At 38.3% G+C, this 15,374-nt stretch overlaps 1 protein-coding gene across 1 annotated transcript; it reads right to left on the bottom strand.

Annotated features, from left to right (window-relative positions):
• Nucleotides 1-3,501: 3,501 nt before the first annotated feature.
• Nucleotides 3,502-15,336, bottom strand: bco1l (beta-carotene oxygenase 1, like). The gene is made up of 11 exons (XM_067458197.1): nucleotides 14,603-15,336; nucleotides 12,881-13,009; nucleotides 12,613-12,742; nucleotides 12,375-12,522; nucleotides 12,119-12,266; nucleotides 10,250-10,467; nucleotides 9,859-10,125; nucleotides 8,274-8,379; nucleotides 8,095-8,189; nucleotides 7,855-7,966; nucleotides 3,502-3,971 (listed from the first exon to the last, which is right to left on the bottom strand). The coding sequence occupies exons 1-11, from the start codon at nucleotides 14,694-14,696 to the stop codon at nucleotides 3,814-3,816; spliced, it is 1,605 nt and encodes a 534-aa protein (XP_067314298.1). The 5' UTR covers nucleotides 14,697-15,336; the 3' UTR covers nucleotides 3,502-3,813.
• Nucleotides 15,337-15,374: the final 38 nt, after the last annotated feature.

Genomic DNA, 15,374 nt, shown 5'->3' with positions numbered 1-15,374 from the left:
TTTTACACTAAACTTAACCACCAAATAGTGATGGCCTGGCTACTACCACACATATGCGAATGAAATATGCCATTGGCCAGATTTGTGATTAGAAACTATTGTAAATAGTTATCCAAACTGTACATTGCTCTTTCTGAACTTTACTCTCAACATTAGTCCAAAGTCATTGCATATCAGAAGTAATTGCCTGCTCTTTATTCTTTGGATAAGATGTCACAGACATTAAAACATAAAGGGGATTCCTGGAATGTGTTAAAGCTGAAGGATGAATGTTAATCTATTGTATTATGAAAAGTAGGCTACCTACAAACAAGAAGGTATGGATGTACCTCCACATGGACAGATTTATAAATGATTGTATTGTTAATGCCATATAATCAACTCTAATCACACTCATGATTGGTCACTTGGTGGCAGTGTAGTCTTTAGAAACACATAACAGATAAAAAATATAGGCTTTATACATTTTTTTCTGACAATTTCAAGAGTCTGGATGTTTAATATGAATAATGCTTGAGGTTTTACAAATTCCATAATATGTGATTTTATTGTACAAAACAAAAATAAAAAACATTAATTTACTGCATTTAAAGCAGTTCTATAATTAAAACTTCAGGTTTAGATTTTTTTTATAAACAAGAATTATATTAGCAATATACAGCTGCTGGTCATATAATTAGAATATCATCAAAAGTGTATTTATTTCCCTAATTCCATTCAAAAAGTGAAACTTGATTATTATTTATATTCATTACACATAGACTGATGTATTTAAAATGTTTATTTATTTTAATGTTGATGATTATATCTGACAACTAAGGAAAATCCCAAATTCAGTTTCTCAGAAAAAGACTAATATAAAGAAAGAATTTTTAGAAATTTTGGCCAACTGAAAAGTATGAACATGAAAAATATGAGCATTTACAGCACTCAATACTTAAAGCTACACTGTGTAACTTTTTTAGTTTATTCTTAGCTAAAAACACTTAGTTCTTTCAAAAATATATGTGCTCATTAATGTATATTTACTTCTTTCAAGTAATAATGTATTCTCGTAAGTTTATAATATACCATTGAAAATACATACGGGTGAGGGGTTCGGATGGCGGTAGCCTGCTCCTCCATCTTGAAAGTATGTTAGCCAAAGAGGGACATACCCGTAAATTCAAGCTTCGCCTTTCGCGTTTTAACACTCGATGGCACCGTGTTGAATGTGAAGAGGGGGATTGCTTGAGCTCTGCTATATGATGATGGAGGATCACTCTTATTCTCGAGGATATTTGCCAGAGTCGCCAAGGAAGCGGAAAGGAGAATTAAGACAGCAATGCAACGAGCAAATCAACAAGACAAAAGTAAATATTGGAGTGGCCTTTCCAAGATGGAAAGAGCTCATGAGGAGCAACGATTTTAAAAAGGACGCCGACGTTGCCTGCTTTCTTCTCGACAGGTAATATTAATTCAGCCTATTTGTGTATATTGGAAGTTTTATTGTTGCGTGGCTAATTATATCATGGTGTGCTGTGCATAACACAACAACGACATCTAGGATAGTTTTCCTCGCGTCAATGATGAAAAAGTATTGTTTACCTTATAACATAAATCCGTGTTCTATGATGGATAACATGAGATTAATATTTTAATTGTATTATAATTTGTAGGCTATATATGTAGGCACTTTAAATTTTAGTTATTTTTCATTTATTTTACTGTATAAACAATTAATGTGGTCTAATCTGATAATGCAAGTGTAAATTAGCTGTTTCTAAGCAAGACTTTCACATCTGTACTGTAATCTGATATAGCCTACAATGTAAACTTTGCCTTACGCTAGTGATGTCGTACAATATACAGAATAACGATAGCACTGATAAAAGTTACTTTACTAAGATTAGCTTGCATTCGTCTGGGAACCTGATAGCTGATGTTAGCAATGAAATGGTAAAACAAATATAACGAAAAGGTAAAACTATTATTCATTTTACATAGATTAATTTAATCATAGATCATTTGGCAAATTAAATAACTGCAAATTATAATAATTTTCAAAAGTAGGCTAACCTCATCACTTGAAGCAACACTCACCGAAGAGGTCGAACTGGAAGCCATGACTAAATCGGCCACCGTAGGAGTTGAAACGAAATCGAAATTGAGAGGAACAGAAAATATTATTCACTGGATGGTCATATACCTTTTCACCGCTAGATGGGGGAAAATATCACACAGTGTAGCTTTAATTGGGGCTCATTTTGCCTGAATTACTGCAGCAATGCGGCGTGGCATGGAGTCGATCAGTCTGTGGCACTGCACAGGTATTATGAGAGCCCATGTTGCTCTGATAATGACCTTCAGCTCTTTTGCATTGTTTGTTCTGGCATATCGCATCTTCCTCTTCACAATACCCAGGTCAGGCGAGTTTGCTGGCCAATTAAGAACAGGGATACCATGGTCCTTAAACCAGGTACTGGTAACTTTGGCACAGTGTGCAGGTGCCAAGTCCTGTTGGAAAATTAAATCTGCATCTCCATAAAGTTTTTTTAGCAGCAGGGAGCATGAAGTGCTCTAAAACTTCCTGGTATACGACTGCGTTGACCTTGGACCTCAGAAAACACAGTGGACCAACACCAGCAGATGACATGGCACCCCAAACCATCACTGACTGTGGAAACTTTACACTGGACCTCAAGCAATGTGGATTGTGTGCCTCTCCTCTCTTCCTCCAGACACTGTGACCCTGATTTCCAAAGGAAATGCAAAATTTACTTTCATCAGAGAACATAACTTTGGACCACTCAGCAGTCCCTTTTGTATTTAGCCCAGGCGAGACGCTTCTGACGCTGTCTGTTGTTCAAGAGTGGCTTGACACAAGGAATGCGACAGCTGAAACCCATGTCTTGCACATGTTTCACAATCCTCTCCAGAGTGAGTTTATCCTTATTGCTTGTACATTTTTTTCTACCACATCTTTTCCCTTCTTCGCCTCTCTTTTAATGTGCTTGGGCACAGAGCTCTGTGAACAGCCAGCCTCTTTTGCAATGTCCTTTTGTGTCTTGCCCACCTTGTGCAGTGTCATTGTATTTTGAACACCTGTCAAGTCTATAGTCTATAAGCAGTCTTCCCCATGATTTTGTAGCCCACCAAACTAGACTGTGAGACCATTTAAAGGCCTTTGCAGGTGTTTTGAGTTATTTAGCTGATTAGAGTGTGGCACCAGGTGTCTTGAACCTTTTCACAATATTCTAATTTTCTGAGATACTGAATTTAGGAATTTCTCTACATATAAAAACTTTTTTGAAATTATGTTTATATATATATATATATATATATATATATATATATATATATATATATATATATATATATATATATATATATATATATATATATATATATATATATATATATATATAAATGATTACATAGAAACAATTTTAATGTAGGATCTGTATTCAGTATATGTGAGTAATTGGGACACTGAAACATATACAGAGCTAACGATACATAGTGCCAGGTTTATTAATTGGTTAGATTAGGAATGATAAATGTCACATATTAACAAATTAAGATCCACTCAATTGTCACAAACAATTTTAATATAATCATGTTACAATGTAACAATAGCCTGTTTTACAGAATGTCTGTAAAAATATAATACAATTCACAATAATGAAATAATGTTCAATAATGTAATATACAGATTACTCTACAGTATATACTTGTCTTTCTTCTTATATTTCCAACATATATTTCTACAAAAATAAACAAATTATTCTTTAAATCCTACATTATCTAATAAATGGGTTGGTGCATAACATTTTAGGTAGACTTCTCATGGATGAAAAGCCCATGCAGGTCCATATGAATAGCAGCATCAATGGTAGCGCGGCCGATCTCTTTAAATGACTTAGCATCCAGGACCACAAGGAAAGGTGGCTTTTGGGGATTGAATGAAACCACAGAGGAAAGGATAATACCTGAAAATTAAGACAATTCACTTACTTTATGCTTTGTCAAGACAGCATTATTACAAAAGCTTTGTTCTGAGCTCCCTAATCATTATGAGATCTCATATCTGACTAATTTGGAAGTTTCAGTCACATCTACCAGCTGAAGTGCCCCTAATCTCCACCAGAGGCCACTCCTCCTGACTCCTGGGTCTTCCCATTATGGACTTCATTTCCCAGTATCCACAGTCTGTTCTCATGATTGTGTGATTTTCTTCAGCTGTGTGTTTACCCTTGTTAAAGTCTGCCTATTTAAGTCCTGTGTTTTCATTCTCACTTTGCTTTCTCGTCTTGTTTTGTGATACACTGCTATTCTAAGACCCTGTCCCTTCCCCTTCTCTGAGTGATCCTATCCTATCCTATCCTATCCTATCCTATCCTATCCTATCCTATCCTATCCTATCCTATCCTATCCTATCCTATCCTATCATTCCCGTCCCTGAGTGCCTGTATCCTATCCTGTCCTATCAAATCATTTCCTTTCCTTTCCTGGATAGTACCAAGTACCTGTCCTTTCCTATCCTATCCTTCATATCACTCTCTTCTTTTCCCTGAGTATCTTTATCCTATCCTATCCTATCCTATCCTATCCTATCCTATCCTATCCTATCCTTCCCTGAGTGCCTGTATTCTTCCCTTTCCTTCCCTTCCTTCCGTGCCCCATCATATCCTTTCCAATCATTCTATTCCCTTCTATGAGTACCTGTATCATATCCTTCCCTTCCACTTCCTACCAAGTGCCTCTATTTCCCCCCTTCCCTCCGTGTCTCTATCCTATCATTCCCTTCCCTCCACTGAGTGCCTGTATCCTATCCTATCCTATCCTATCCTATCCTATCCTATCCTATCCTATCCTATCCTATCCTATCCTATCCTTCCATTCCCTTCCCTGAGAGCCTGTATCCTATCCTATCCTATCCTATCCTATCCTATCCTATCCTATCCTATCCTATCCTTCTGCCCATTTTCCAGGATATCCTTGTTTGCCTTTATTTTTAGACTCTAACATGCATTTGGATTGTTCGCTATATGGTTTTGACCCTATGCCTGTTTTATGGATTACGATTCTGGATTGTCCCAGAATCAGAATCTGAATAAAGCTGCATTTGGATCTTCAACCCAAGTCTCTAAGCAGTTTGTGAAACCCATCTTCTTGTGCCACACAATTTTAACACAGAAGAATCAGCAATTGCAATTGATCTTAAAAGAGTTCACTCATGACAACACTCTAATGAGTTTAAGCATGTTAATGTATTTGGTCTTGGTAGACTAAATCTGCTGCACTGCTTCAGAGTAAGTATGGACTTGCTACTGCCAAGATAAACACAGACACACTGTTGTGAGCATGTAAGATATGCTGCTGCTACTGCATAGACATACATAAATCAAGTTCTGTCATGTGTTGCCCTAATGTGTTTTTGTGTCATGTCATTGGTTGATTGGTTAATCAGTGTTGACAGGTGTTCCTTGTCTTGTCATTAGTCCTTTTCTGCGTCCCAATTCACCCCATTATATTACGACCTAAAAGTATGTACTCTTTTTGTGAAGAAAAAGTACATACTTTTGAGTGTGTAACAGAAAAGTATGCAAGCTTTGGGACATACTACTTCATCATCTTTAACAGACTCTGCCTCTTAGTTACGTTCATCCTATCACTGTTTAACTGCCCTGTCAATCATCATCAGATTCGTCACAGTTCTAGGGCTGGGTATTGTTCAAAATCGTTCTTAATCCAGTGCCAATTTCGATACCTCAGTTTGGATACCGGTTCCTAACAATACTTTTTTTGATACCATATGCAACCGACTAGCAGCACAAGCTAACATACATAAAGTGGGGTCAATTGTTATGGGGATGCAGTTGGTTTAAATAGTGAAATTACACTTATCTGTCAAGTATTTCCCCAAGCACAATTGTCCCCCGCCCCTTCTCCTTCGCTGGCCTGCACTCACACTTGCACTTAACGTACCAGGCCGCACGTTTGCGTCATTCATGATACAAATTTTTGTTTTGAAGAAGAACAGAAGAAAAGAGCTTTCACTAATAGACTGCCTAATAGATTTGTAATTTATGCCACACAGCAATTTTCACTTGACTGCACTGCACGTATCAGAAGATTATTATGGAGAGAGCTGACTTTGATGGAGGAATTTACAGCTTTACTCGCAAACTACAATTCATGTTAATCAATAAGGTGAGAACCAGGACCGTTATAAACCTAAATATATACTTGATTTAATCAAAAAGTGTATCTAAGAAGTAATAGTTTGGTGTTTGCTGTCGTAATGATAACAGTAGCGCACAGCTGTTCCGTGGTCTAGCGCAGTTAGCGCTCACACTGCATGCGAACTGTGCTCTGGCCCAACCGATCCGCGTTCTGGCCCAACCGAAACCGCGCTCTGGCCCATACGATCTGCGCTCTGGCCCAACTGAACCACGCTCTGGCCCAACCGATCCGCGCTCGGGCCCAACCGATCCGCTCTCTGGCTCAACCGAACCGCGCTCTGGCCCAACCGAAACACACTCTGGCCCAACCGAACCACGCTTTGGCCCACCCGAAACCTCGCTCTGGCCCAACCAAACTGCGCTCTGGCCCAACCGAACCACGCTCTGGCCCACCCAAAACCTCGCTCTGGCCCAACCAAACTGCGCTCTGGCCCAACCGAACCACGCTCTGGCCCACCCAAAACCTCGCTCTGGCCCAACCAAACTGCGCTCTGGCCCAACCGAACCATGCTCTGGCCCACCCGAAACCTCGCTCTGGCCCAACCGAACCGCGCTCTGGCCCAACCGAAACCGCTCTCTGGCCCACCCAATCCACGCTCTGGCCCAACCGAACCGCGCTCTGGCCCAACCGAACCGCATTCTGGCCCAACCGAACCGCGCTCTGGCCCAACCGAACCGCGCTCTGGCCCAAACGATCCGCGCTCTGGCCCAACCGATCCGTGCTCTGGCCCAACCGAACCGCGCTTTGGCCCAACCGAAACCGCACTTAGGCCCAACCGATCCGCGCTCTAGCCCAATCGAACTGCGCTCTAGCCCAATCGAACTGCGCTCTGGCCCAACCGAACCGCGCTCTGGCCCAGCCGAACTATATTCGAAGCGGGCCAGGGCCGGCCAAATAAACCGTGCCAGGGCATGAACTGAGCGCTCACACTTATCAAACGATCAGGGCTTTGGGGCTCAAAAGCGCTCGGGCACAGTTCAGAGCACCTAGTGTGAGTACACCGTCGCCTTTGGTTGCAATACTCTTATCGCATATGCTGCACTTTGCTGACTCGGCATCCACTTTTATAAAGTTTAGCCACACTTTAGACCTCTTTGGCATTGTAAAACGATGGGGTAGAATACATAAGAAAAAACAACTACACTTGTGTTGTGTCTGTGACAGCAAGTCATGTGGTGGTGGACAGCCAATCACCGATGCTTTAGGAAAAAGTAGGCCATCCGGATATCTCTGGAATACTCTTTTCAGCATACTATGGTTTGGGACATACTAATTCTATTTTTGAATACTATTTAGTATGGATAATATGCGAATTGGGACGCAGGTATTTAAGCCCTCATGTTTGTCATGGTCTTTGTCTTGGATTGATGTTGTAACCACTGTTGGTGAGTTTCTGCTATAGTCGAGTCTGTTTATGTCTGTCAAGTTTAGCCAAGCCATGTCTTTGTTTTATGTTTTGGGATCTTTTGTTAAATAAAAGCTGCACTTGGGTTCTTTAACTTGCCTTCAGTGGACTAAATGTTACACAGATTGCATGTGAAGGAACTACATAATTATTTTTAAATCTTTTGTTCTTTCTGTCTGCATTATGTATGTTGATGTCCAATATTTCCATAAAATACTCACCATCATCTTCTTCAACAGCACCTGGAGATGCCACAAACACTGGCTCGGATGGGTAACATTCCTCCTCCATCCACACTGTATGTGTCCTGGTAACTATGTCCACTTTTGCGATCTATACAACAAGAGACACTATTGCTAAATTGTTGCATTTTTTGCAGAAAATGTCAATGCGGTCTTATAGCTTAACTGGCTAACAAGGTTCAAATAAATGCAAATGTCCAGAATGCTAGAAATATTTACCTTGCTTGGATAGGGCGACCACTCCACCCTGGTGCCAAAGAAGTACCTGTACTTCTTGCTGTTGAATTTGTAGTTGATACCTGGTAATTCTAAGCCTGTGATCATACAAGCAACATATGTCAACATGAGAGAGAGAAAAAAAGCTCAAAGAACGATCAAGTTCTGAATTTAGGACTCACCCTCAAAAATAGTGTCAGGGGTGCAGTAGAGTGAGCCGTCCTGCTGCAACACTGCTGTGGCTGTTGTGTCCTGCAGCTTGACCAGGTTAGTGTCTGATGGAGTTTCCTGATATCATGAGAGAAAAGATTGTCTTATGACATATCAAATCAAAGACTTTATGCAGCACTCATATCACTAAGAATGGGAGAAAGTCATCACATGAGCCAAGAGTCAAAAAGCCAATTGGTACAGTCTTCGCATCACTGCAGCCTTTAGAGGCTGTGGCTTCAAATATAGGGCTTATTTTTGCCTGTGACGGTCATTAGTGTGACTATATTTTATGAGGAATTTGCACACCAGCTGTTTCGGGGGTTGCCTAGAATCTTCTTAAAAAAAAAAAGACGCAACACTGTTACTTTCTAAACTAAAAAAAACGTCAACCAAAAAAGGCAGCGCGGTGCGCCTTACATTTTCGAACCTGAACTATGTGTTCTGTGTGATTGGGGCTTTAGTTTAAAAAAAAGGGTGTGTTCATATAGCAAGTTTGACAAGTCCCCAAGTTTGGTGCCATTTTTAAAATTCAAAATATAACTTTTTAGTCCCATAAGGTAAAAGCTTGGGTCAGTGCAAACCCTCTTTTGGCATTAAACTACTGTTTTTCTTAAGATACGCAGTGATGAATTAGCGCTGAAAAGGCATGGACAGGGTTATTTTTGCGGCTGATCTTATTGCATATGCATTTGTAGGAGTTTCCCTTTTAGACGCAAAATTTATGGGAAGAGAGTATTTAAATTAATAATGCGAGGTGATTTACTAAGGTTTTTGTTCTCGTCAATTTACTGGTGTTTGCGGCATTATTTAGCATCCAAAAAAGCACCTCTTAAACCTCGACTTGGGTGCTCCTGGTAGATTGTGTTGATTATTATGGAAATGATCCAGCTGCATCTGTGTTTTTGAGCGTCGTCCGTAGATCAAGCACAGAACTACTATCAGCGCTTTTTTGGAATTGCGCTTTCATGCTAATTTAGTAAATCTGTTTAGTAGCTGTTTGTAAATCTGTCCTTAAGTGTTGAGACACACACTTATAAAGCATTGGCTGGTTTAGACTGAAAAATTCTTTTGATTTGAGAAATGATTTTAGCATGTAAAAACTACATTTTTGACACAGTTGTTGTATGATTTAATTGGTAATTTCAAATATAAAATTTAAATGAACAGCTTTGGAGAATTGGCTGTTTCCCCATTCAAAGAGATATAGGAGCTGTATTTGAAATAGCTGCCCGAGAGGCATTTCAAAGATGGCCGCCGAGTGAAATTGAGATACTTTGAAGATTTTTTTTTGTCCCACTATGGAAGTCAATGGCCACCGTCTGGTACCAAACATTCTTGAAAATATCTTCTTTTGTGTTCAACAGAAGAAAGAAACTCATACAGGTTTGGAACAACTTACGAATAAGTAAATGATGACAAAATATTTGGGTGAATTTTGATCAACTCTAAGTGCATATGAAATCTGAAATGTGGTCACAATTTAGTTTGATTCCATCCATTGTTTCTGATACAATTCATAATTTATGGAAAAATACTTAATATTTCCTGTTTTACCTTGTCTATGTTGAGAGGAAGGACAAACCGCTGGCATGTTGGTTGAGAAAAGTCCTTGTTGGTCTCTATAAAGTCTGCAACATCTTGCTTCATGTTTTGTATATAAAACATTTCGTACAGATTGCTGTCCTGGTATGTAATCAAGTCAAAGACGACATGGCCATCTTCCTCATAAGCATTAATGTGATGGAAGACAACAAATGGGTCTGCGTAGTACTTCGTGCTCACGGTTTTCCCAGTCTTCTTATTAACCAGATGGATCAGTGTCTATGTGGTGATAAAGACCAACAGTTGTTAGACTATTTTAGACAGTTATTGAAGCATTTAAATTAATGGATAAAGTCTTATTTTAGTTAAAAAAAAAAAAAAAGGCAGAATAAATTTTGCTCACAATGTCATCTTTGTCGAATTTCAGGCAACTGCCCCAGTTGACATCTCTGAAGTAAGCCGTGGCCAGTTTGAGGATATCCAGCTTGAAGGCCTGCTCCACAAAGATAATGTAGTTCTCCGTCATGCCAAAGCTGTGGAAGTAGCTTGGATACAAAGAGGAGCGGAAAGGAATGGCGCAAACTTGTTCCAACTTCCCGAGGGCTGGCTTCTTCTCTTTATCTGCAATAACAATTGTATACATTGTGTAGGTGTTCATTCTGAAATATGGCCCATCTACAGTATTCCTCACTTAGGGCCGCGGTCACACTAGTAATCCTTGGCTGTTGAAACAGACAAAAAGCGTTTTTGTTTGTTAGTTTTGAAATGAATGTACTAAATTTGTTTCTATAATATTTTCTTTAATATTTATTCTTTAAAATGTTGTATTATGAGTGGATTTCATTTTTCAGGCTATCACCAGATCAAGCTCAATTTAAGATTGATCATTGGTCTGGGGAGTCTGCTCTGTATTTCTACTGCACAAAAGGTGTGATCAACGAGCATTATTCAAATGACTTGATTAAGGGCGTGTCCACTTTGAGTGACAGGTGGATAGCCATTTATCTGCTGTCTGTCAGTCATTGGGTCACCTCAGCTCCGCCCACGTCCCGCCTCTTTGCCCCTTTTATGTTATCCGGCAATGACCCGCTGGCAAGATGACAACGGCCAGCTCATCTCTACTTTATCCTTCAAAACGTCTCTTCAGAATCCTAACAAGGTGAATAAAATAATAAATACAATTTTGTGCAGACTACATTTTTATTTTCTCCCTGGAAATTTAAATGTGAAATTCTGGAAACAAGATTTAAATTTAGCGGTATGGTCGGGTCGGGAAGAAAATTATTCTAAGCAGAGAGTGGGTGAACAAAGAGTGTATATATATATATATATATATATATATATATTTCGGGAACGGGTGGGTGCGGAACATAACCCTAGCGGGAGCGGGACTTAAAAAACATCATCATTAGTTTATCTGTTCCAGCTGTGTGTTATTATCCTCGTTTGGGTTCCCTATTAAGTTCTGCCTTTTCATTCACACATTTTGCGGTATTAAACGTTGCTGTATAGTCTAACTGTATTTTATTTGTATAGCACAATATCCCACAGCCCCCAGGCTGACCAAATTGCTTTACAAAAGAGCAAGAATATCCCACATACTTAGAAATAAACCAGAAAAGAATAATAAAATAAAATAAAAAACACCTATTTAAAAGTTTAACACCATGGTAATCAGTACACTAAGGAAAATAAAAACGCTTTATAAAAGTTCGTTTGAGAATTGTATGTACCTGTCTTCGCCTTTATGCCTGCTCACACCTGTGCCAGCTACATAATGGGTGAATTATGTGTAAAATGTATATTACTATGTTATGACCTATGTGCTTTTCTTCACTGATGTTTTAAGTTATTCAAAGTGTTCCTAAGGATACTGATTTTGAGAAGGAACATTGTTTGTGTAACACATTATTAATTGTTTGATAATGTAGTCAAGCGAAAGGCTAATCCTATTCATTTCCACTATGTGTCTGACGTTGTAAAGAGCGATACTATTGTGCAGCGCTTACTACAGTAACCTGAGTTAAAGTTGAGTGAGTGGATCTCTGAGCTTATGTGAGTGAGTGGAGGCGGGGATAATTTGCATATTCATGGTTCCACGTATACTAAATTTAGCAAGGGTGTAAAGTTACATTCACACTATTTTAAGGCATGAAAAAAAAAAATGTCATTTTGGAGATCAAAGATTAGTTTTAAGGGATACAACTATTGACTGCGGGGGACTTTAAGAGATTAACGTGGTCTACGGAATAGTATATATTTCTCTGGTTACCTGAGGCATTGGCAGGCACCTTGAAAATAACATATTTCGGTCTGCCGAAGTTCATAATGGCAGTGCCCATGTTGTACGTGTTCCCTTCATCATCATAGTGAGGGTGTGCGGTTGCCAAGTTGATGGCGATGTGGTTTCTGTAGTTCGTCTGAAATGATAATAAAGGACAATTTATCATCAGCGACTTGATAAAAAGATCTTGAGATGCAGTTGATAAAACAAACAAATAAAAAATAATGAATACATTTGGACTTACTCTTCCTATCGTGTCGAGTGTCAGTGGGTCAATTTGGTTAATGTAGTTCACTTCAGATGATGCGTAATAATCTTCACCATATTTTATGATGTTTATGAGATTATTATCTGTGAAATCTGGAATGGCGTTCAGCAGGTAACTGAAGGCTCTACAAAGCAATATAAAGCGATTATCCAGCTCATTCTGATTGGATTCTTAATACAACATTTAAAAAGTACAGAAAGAATGATCTTTTTACTTTGAGAATATATTCTTGCAGGGATCTGGGTAAACCATGGTCCCGAATTCAGACACAACGATCCTATTGGCAGCAATGTTCTTTTTGAACGTTTCACTCTTCAAGAATTTACTCCTGTAAAATACATCCCCTGAAAAATGACATTTTTATTGCTTATGGTGCATGCAGTACTCTGTAAGCACTTTCCTAGATACGGATTTTTGCAACAATATTCAGTGTAGTACTTATCATAAATGCCATTAAAAAATTTATTTCATAACCAACATACCATCTTTGAAGGTGAAACTGTGAAGGAGTGCCATTCCATCAAACCAGTGCTTGTATGAAGTGTTACCAACTGAGAAAAGACCAGGACCATTGCGTAAAAGTGTCCCCTGAAGCCATGGTGGGATGGAGCCTAAAAAAAGCAGACAGTTCAGTGTGTGAACCCTGACCAGGCCATGGAGGTTATAGTGCAATGCAGTTTTCAGCAAATCCATAGGAAGTCTGTCAATTGAATGAATTATTAAATAACTCACTGACTGATCGTCTAAAGTAGCATAATATGATTGTTTGTCTAAGCTGTGAAATGTGGTATGTTGATCAGTGTCTCTAACCCTCTAGTGCCACTGATATTCCAATTTTTCATGTACATTTTACCTAACATTTTTAACTAAATGCTCTAAAAATACTCTAAAAAACTATAACAAAAATTTCAGTATTTAATTGTATTTTTCTAAAAGTGAATTTATTTTATTTCTTTAATCAGTAAACGGGCATAAAAGTTTTCTGTTTTCAGAGGAAATCGGTGTTGTGTAAACGGCAAAAACATTTTACAAAAGAAATGAATTGACGCTGACCTGGACAATGACTTTCTTCAAGAGCAAATGTACAGCCAAAACTATGTTGCATTAATTTCCTATTATCACTGTAAAGCAGTTAACCTCAAACTGATTCTCCTCCTACTATCCGCATATCACTTGAAAATAGAGCATTCTGTGCAGATTTCAATCAGGTGAAATACATTTTATGTTCTGCGGCGACTCGATAACATGATCCGCTCTGTGCTATTGTGTCTCTGGAACGGAGCTGCGAAGGTTCGTGACAGTGAATCCAGACTTAAATTGCCCCATTGGAAAGCATATCTACATTGTCTGAATAGTTCCCTATCCACTATAAAGTGCACTATGTCCCATTCACCATGTAGAAAATAGAAAATGCGTGAGAACAAGTGACTGATTTCAGCTTCCATGTCTATTTATAATGTAGGAGCAGGCTTCTGATTCTAGAGAGCATTTGATTGGCAGAGTGGAGTGATGTCATCAAAATCATTGATCCATATGTGCATAAGTAAGAGACTACGTTTTTAATGCTTATAAAAGTGAACATTGTCATTGTTTTGGAGCACAGTATCGCTTATATATAACAGTAAAGCTTACATTCATACTAAAAGCCAAATCAAAGCAATTTTTGCTTTAAAAATAGCTTTGGAACAGCTTTCGATTCAAATAAATGTTTTTATTTTATTTTATAAAAGCAAATATATTAAAACCAACTCTCTCTCTCTCTCTCTCTCTCTCTCTCTCTCTCTCTCTCTCTCTCTCTATATATATATATATATATATATATATATATATATATATATATATATATATATATATATATATATATATATATATATATATATATATATATATATATATATATATAATGTAGGCTATTTAAAAAATATATAATATCTTATTTTTCGCTAAATTCCCATCAAAACCGGATCAACCGATTCACCAAAAATCCGACACAGAAGAACGACTCAGGACGAACCGTTACCCAAAGGGAGGGAGGCATTCCTGTTCCTGTTTTTTAAACACAGACACACAGAAATGTCTGAAATCAAAACCCTCTGTTTTCATTGCTCTTGCTGCAGTAAACATCTGGTCTTGAGGATACAGGTCGTCACAAAAGTGTTCCTTACTTTGCATGAAAATGTTAATGTTCACAGCAGAAACTTTACCTGACACCTCTGCTTTAAGCGGCTCCGGCGTCTCCACTCCGTTTCTCCAGAAAAAAGACAACATGCTGAACTGAAGCTGAGCTATCGATGACATAACTGTACTGTCACACGCTTATAACACACGTTACATACGTTATCTCATACACTCCGTGAGCGGAGTCGCGTTTCTGAATCATTATATAACAGCTGGAGAGTTCCTCTGAGGTTAGTGTAATGGAGGGCAAGTTCACGGAAGTTAGTATAGCCTACTCTCCAGAACATGGTGTTATGGTATAAAATTCAGATTAATCTGTATTCGTGTTTCTGTTACCTACAGATTTAACAAATTAGGCTACATTGAACACAGTAAACATGCTTCTACTCACTAATCTAACAAGTTTGTTTCTAGACATGCACAGATCAGATATTAAATTAATTAATTCAAAAGTATTCAGGAAGAATTCCATGTATGGCTTTGAGCCTGTCTAGCAGTATTAGTAAAGCACTATATAAACACCAGGACATGAATGAAGGTAAATTGTATTATCAATGTACTTGCATGATAAACAAATAAACTGAGCTTGCCAAAAAGCCTACAAATATCAGTGCACTTTTACCTCAGTCTAAAAAAAAGTTTTGATTAGGTGAAGCGCCTACAATAGAAGTGAATGAGGCCAATTATTGGAGAACTATTCAAATTTTGAAGCTTATTTTCTGTTAAAGTTGTTGTTTTTTACAGTAAAATAATGTCAACATGCATATTAGGTACATTTTGTGGATATACTTTTTACAT

This window comes from Pseudorasbora parva, chromosome 1, assembly GCF_024679245.1.
Source record: "Pseudorasbora parva isolate DD20220531a chromosome 1, ASM2467924v1, whole genome shotgun sequence".
Lineage (NCBI taxonomy): Eukaryota > Metazoa > Chordata > Actinopteri > Cypriniformes > Gobionidae > Pseudorasbora > Pseudorasbora parva.
The sequence above is the reverse complement of the archived record's forward strand: the minus strand, read 5'-3'. Positions and strand labels throughout refer to the sequence as shown.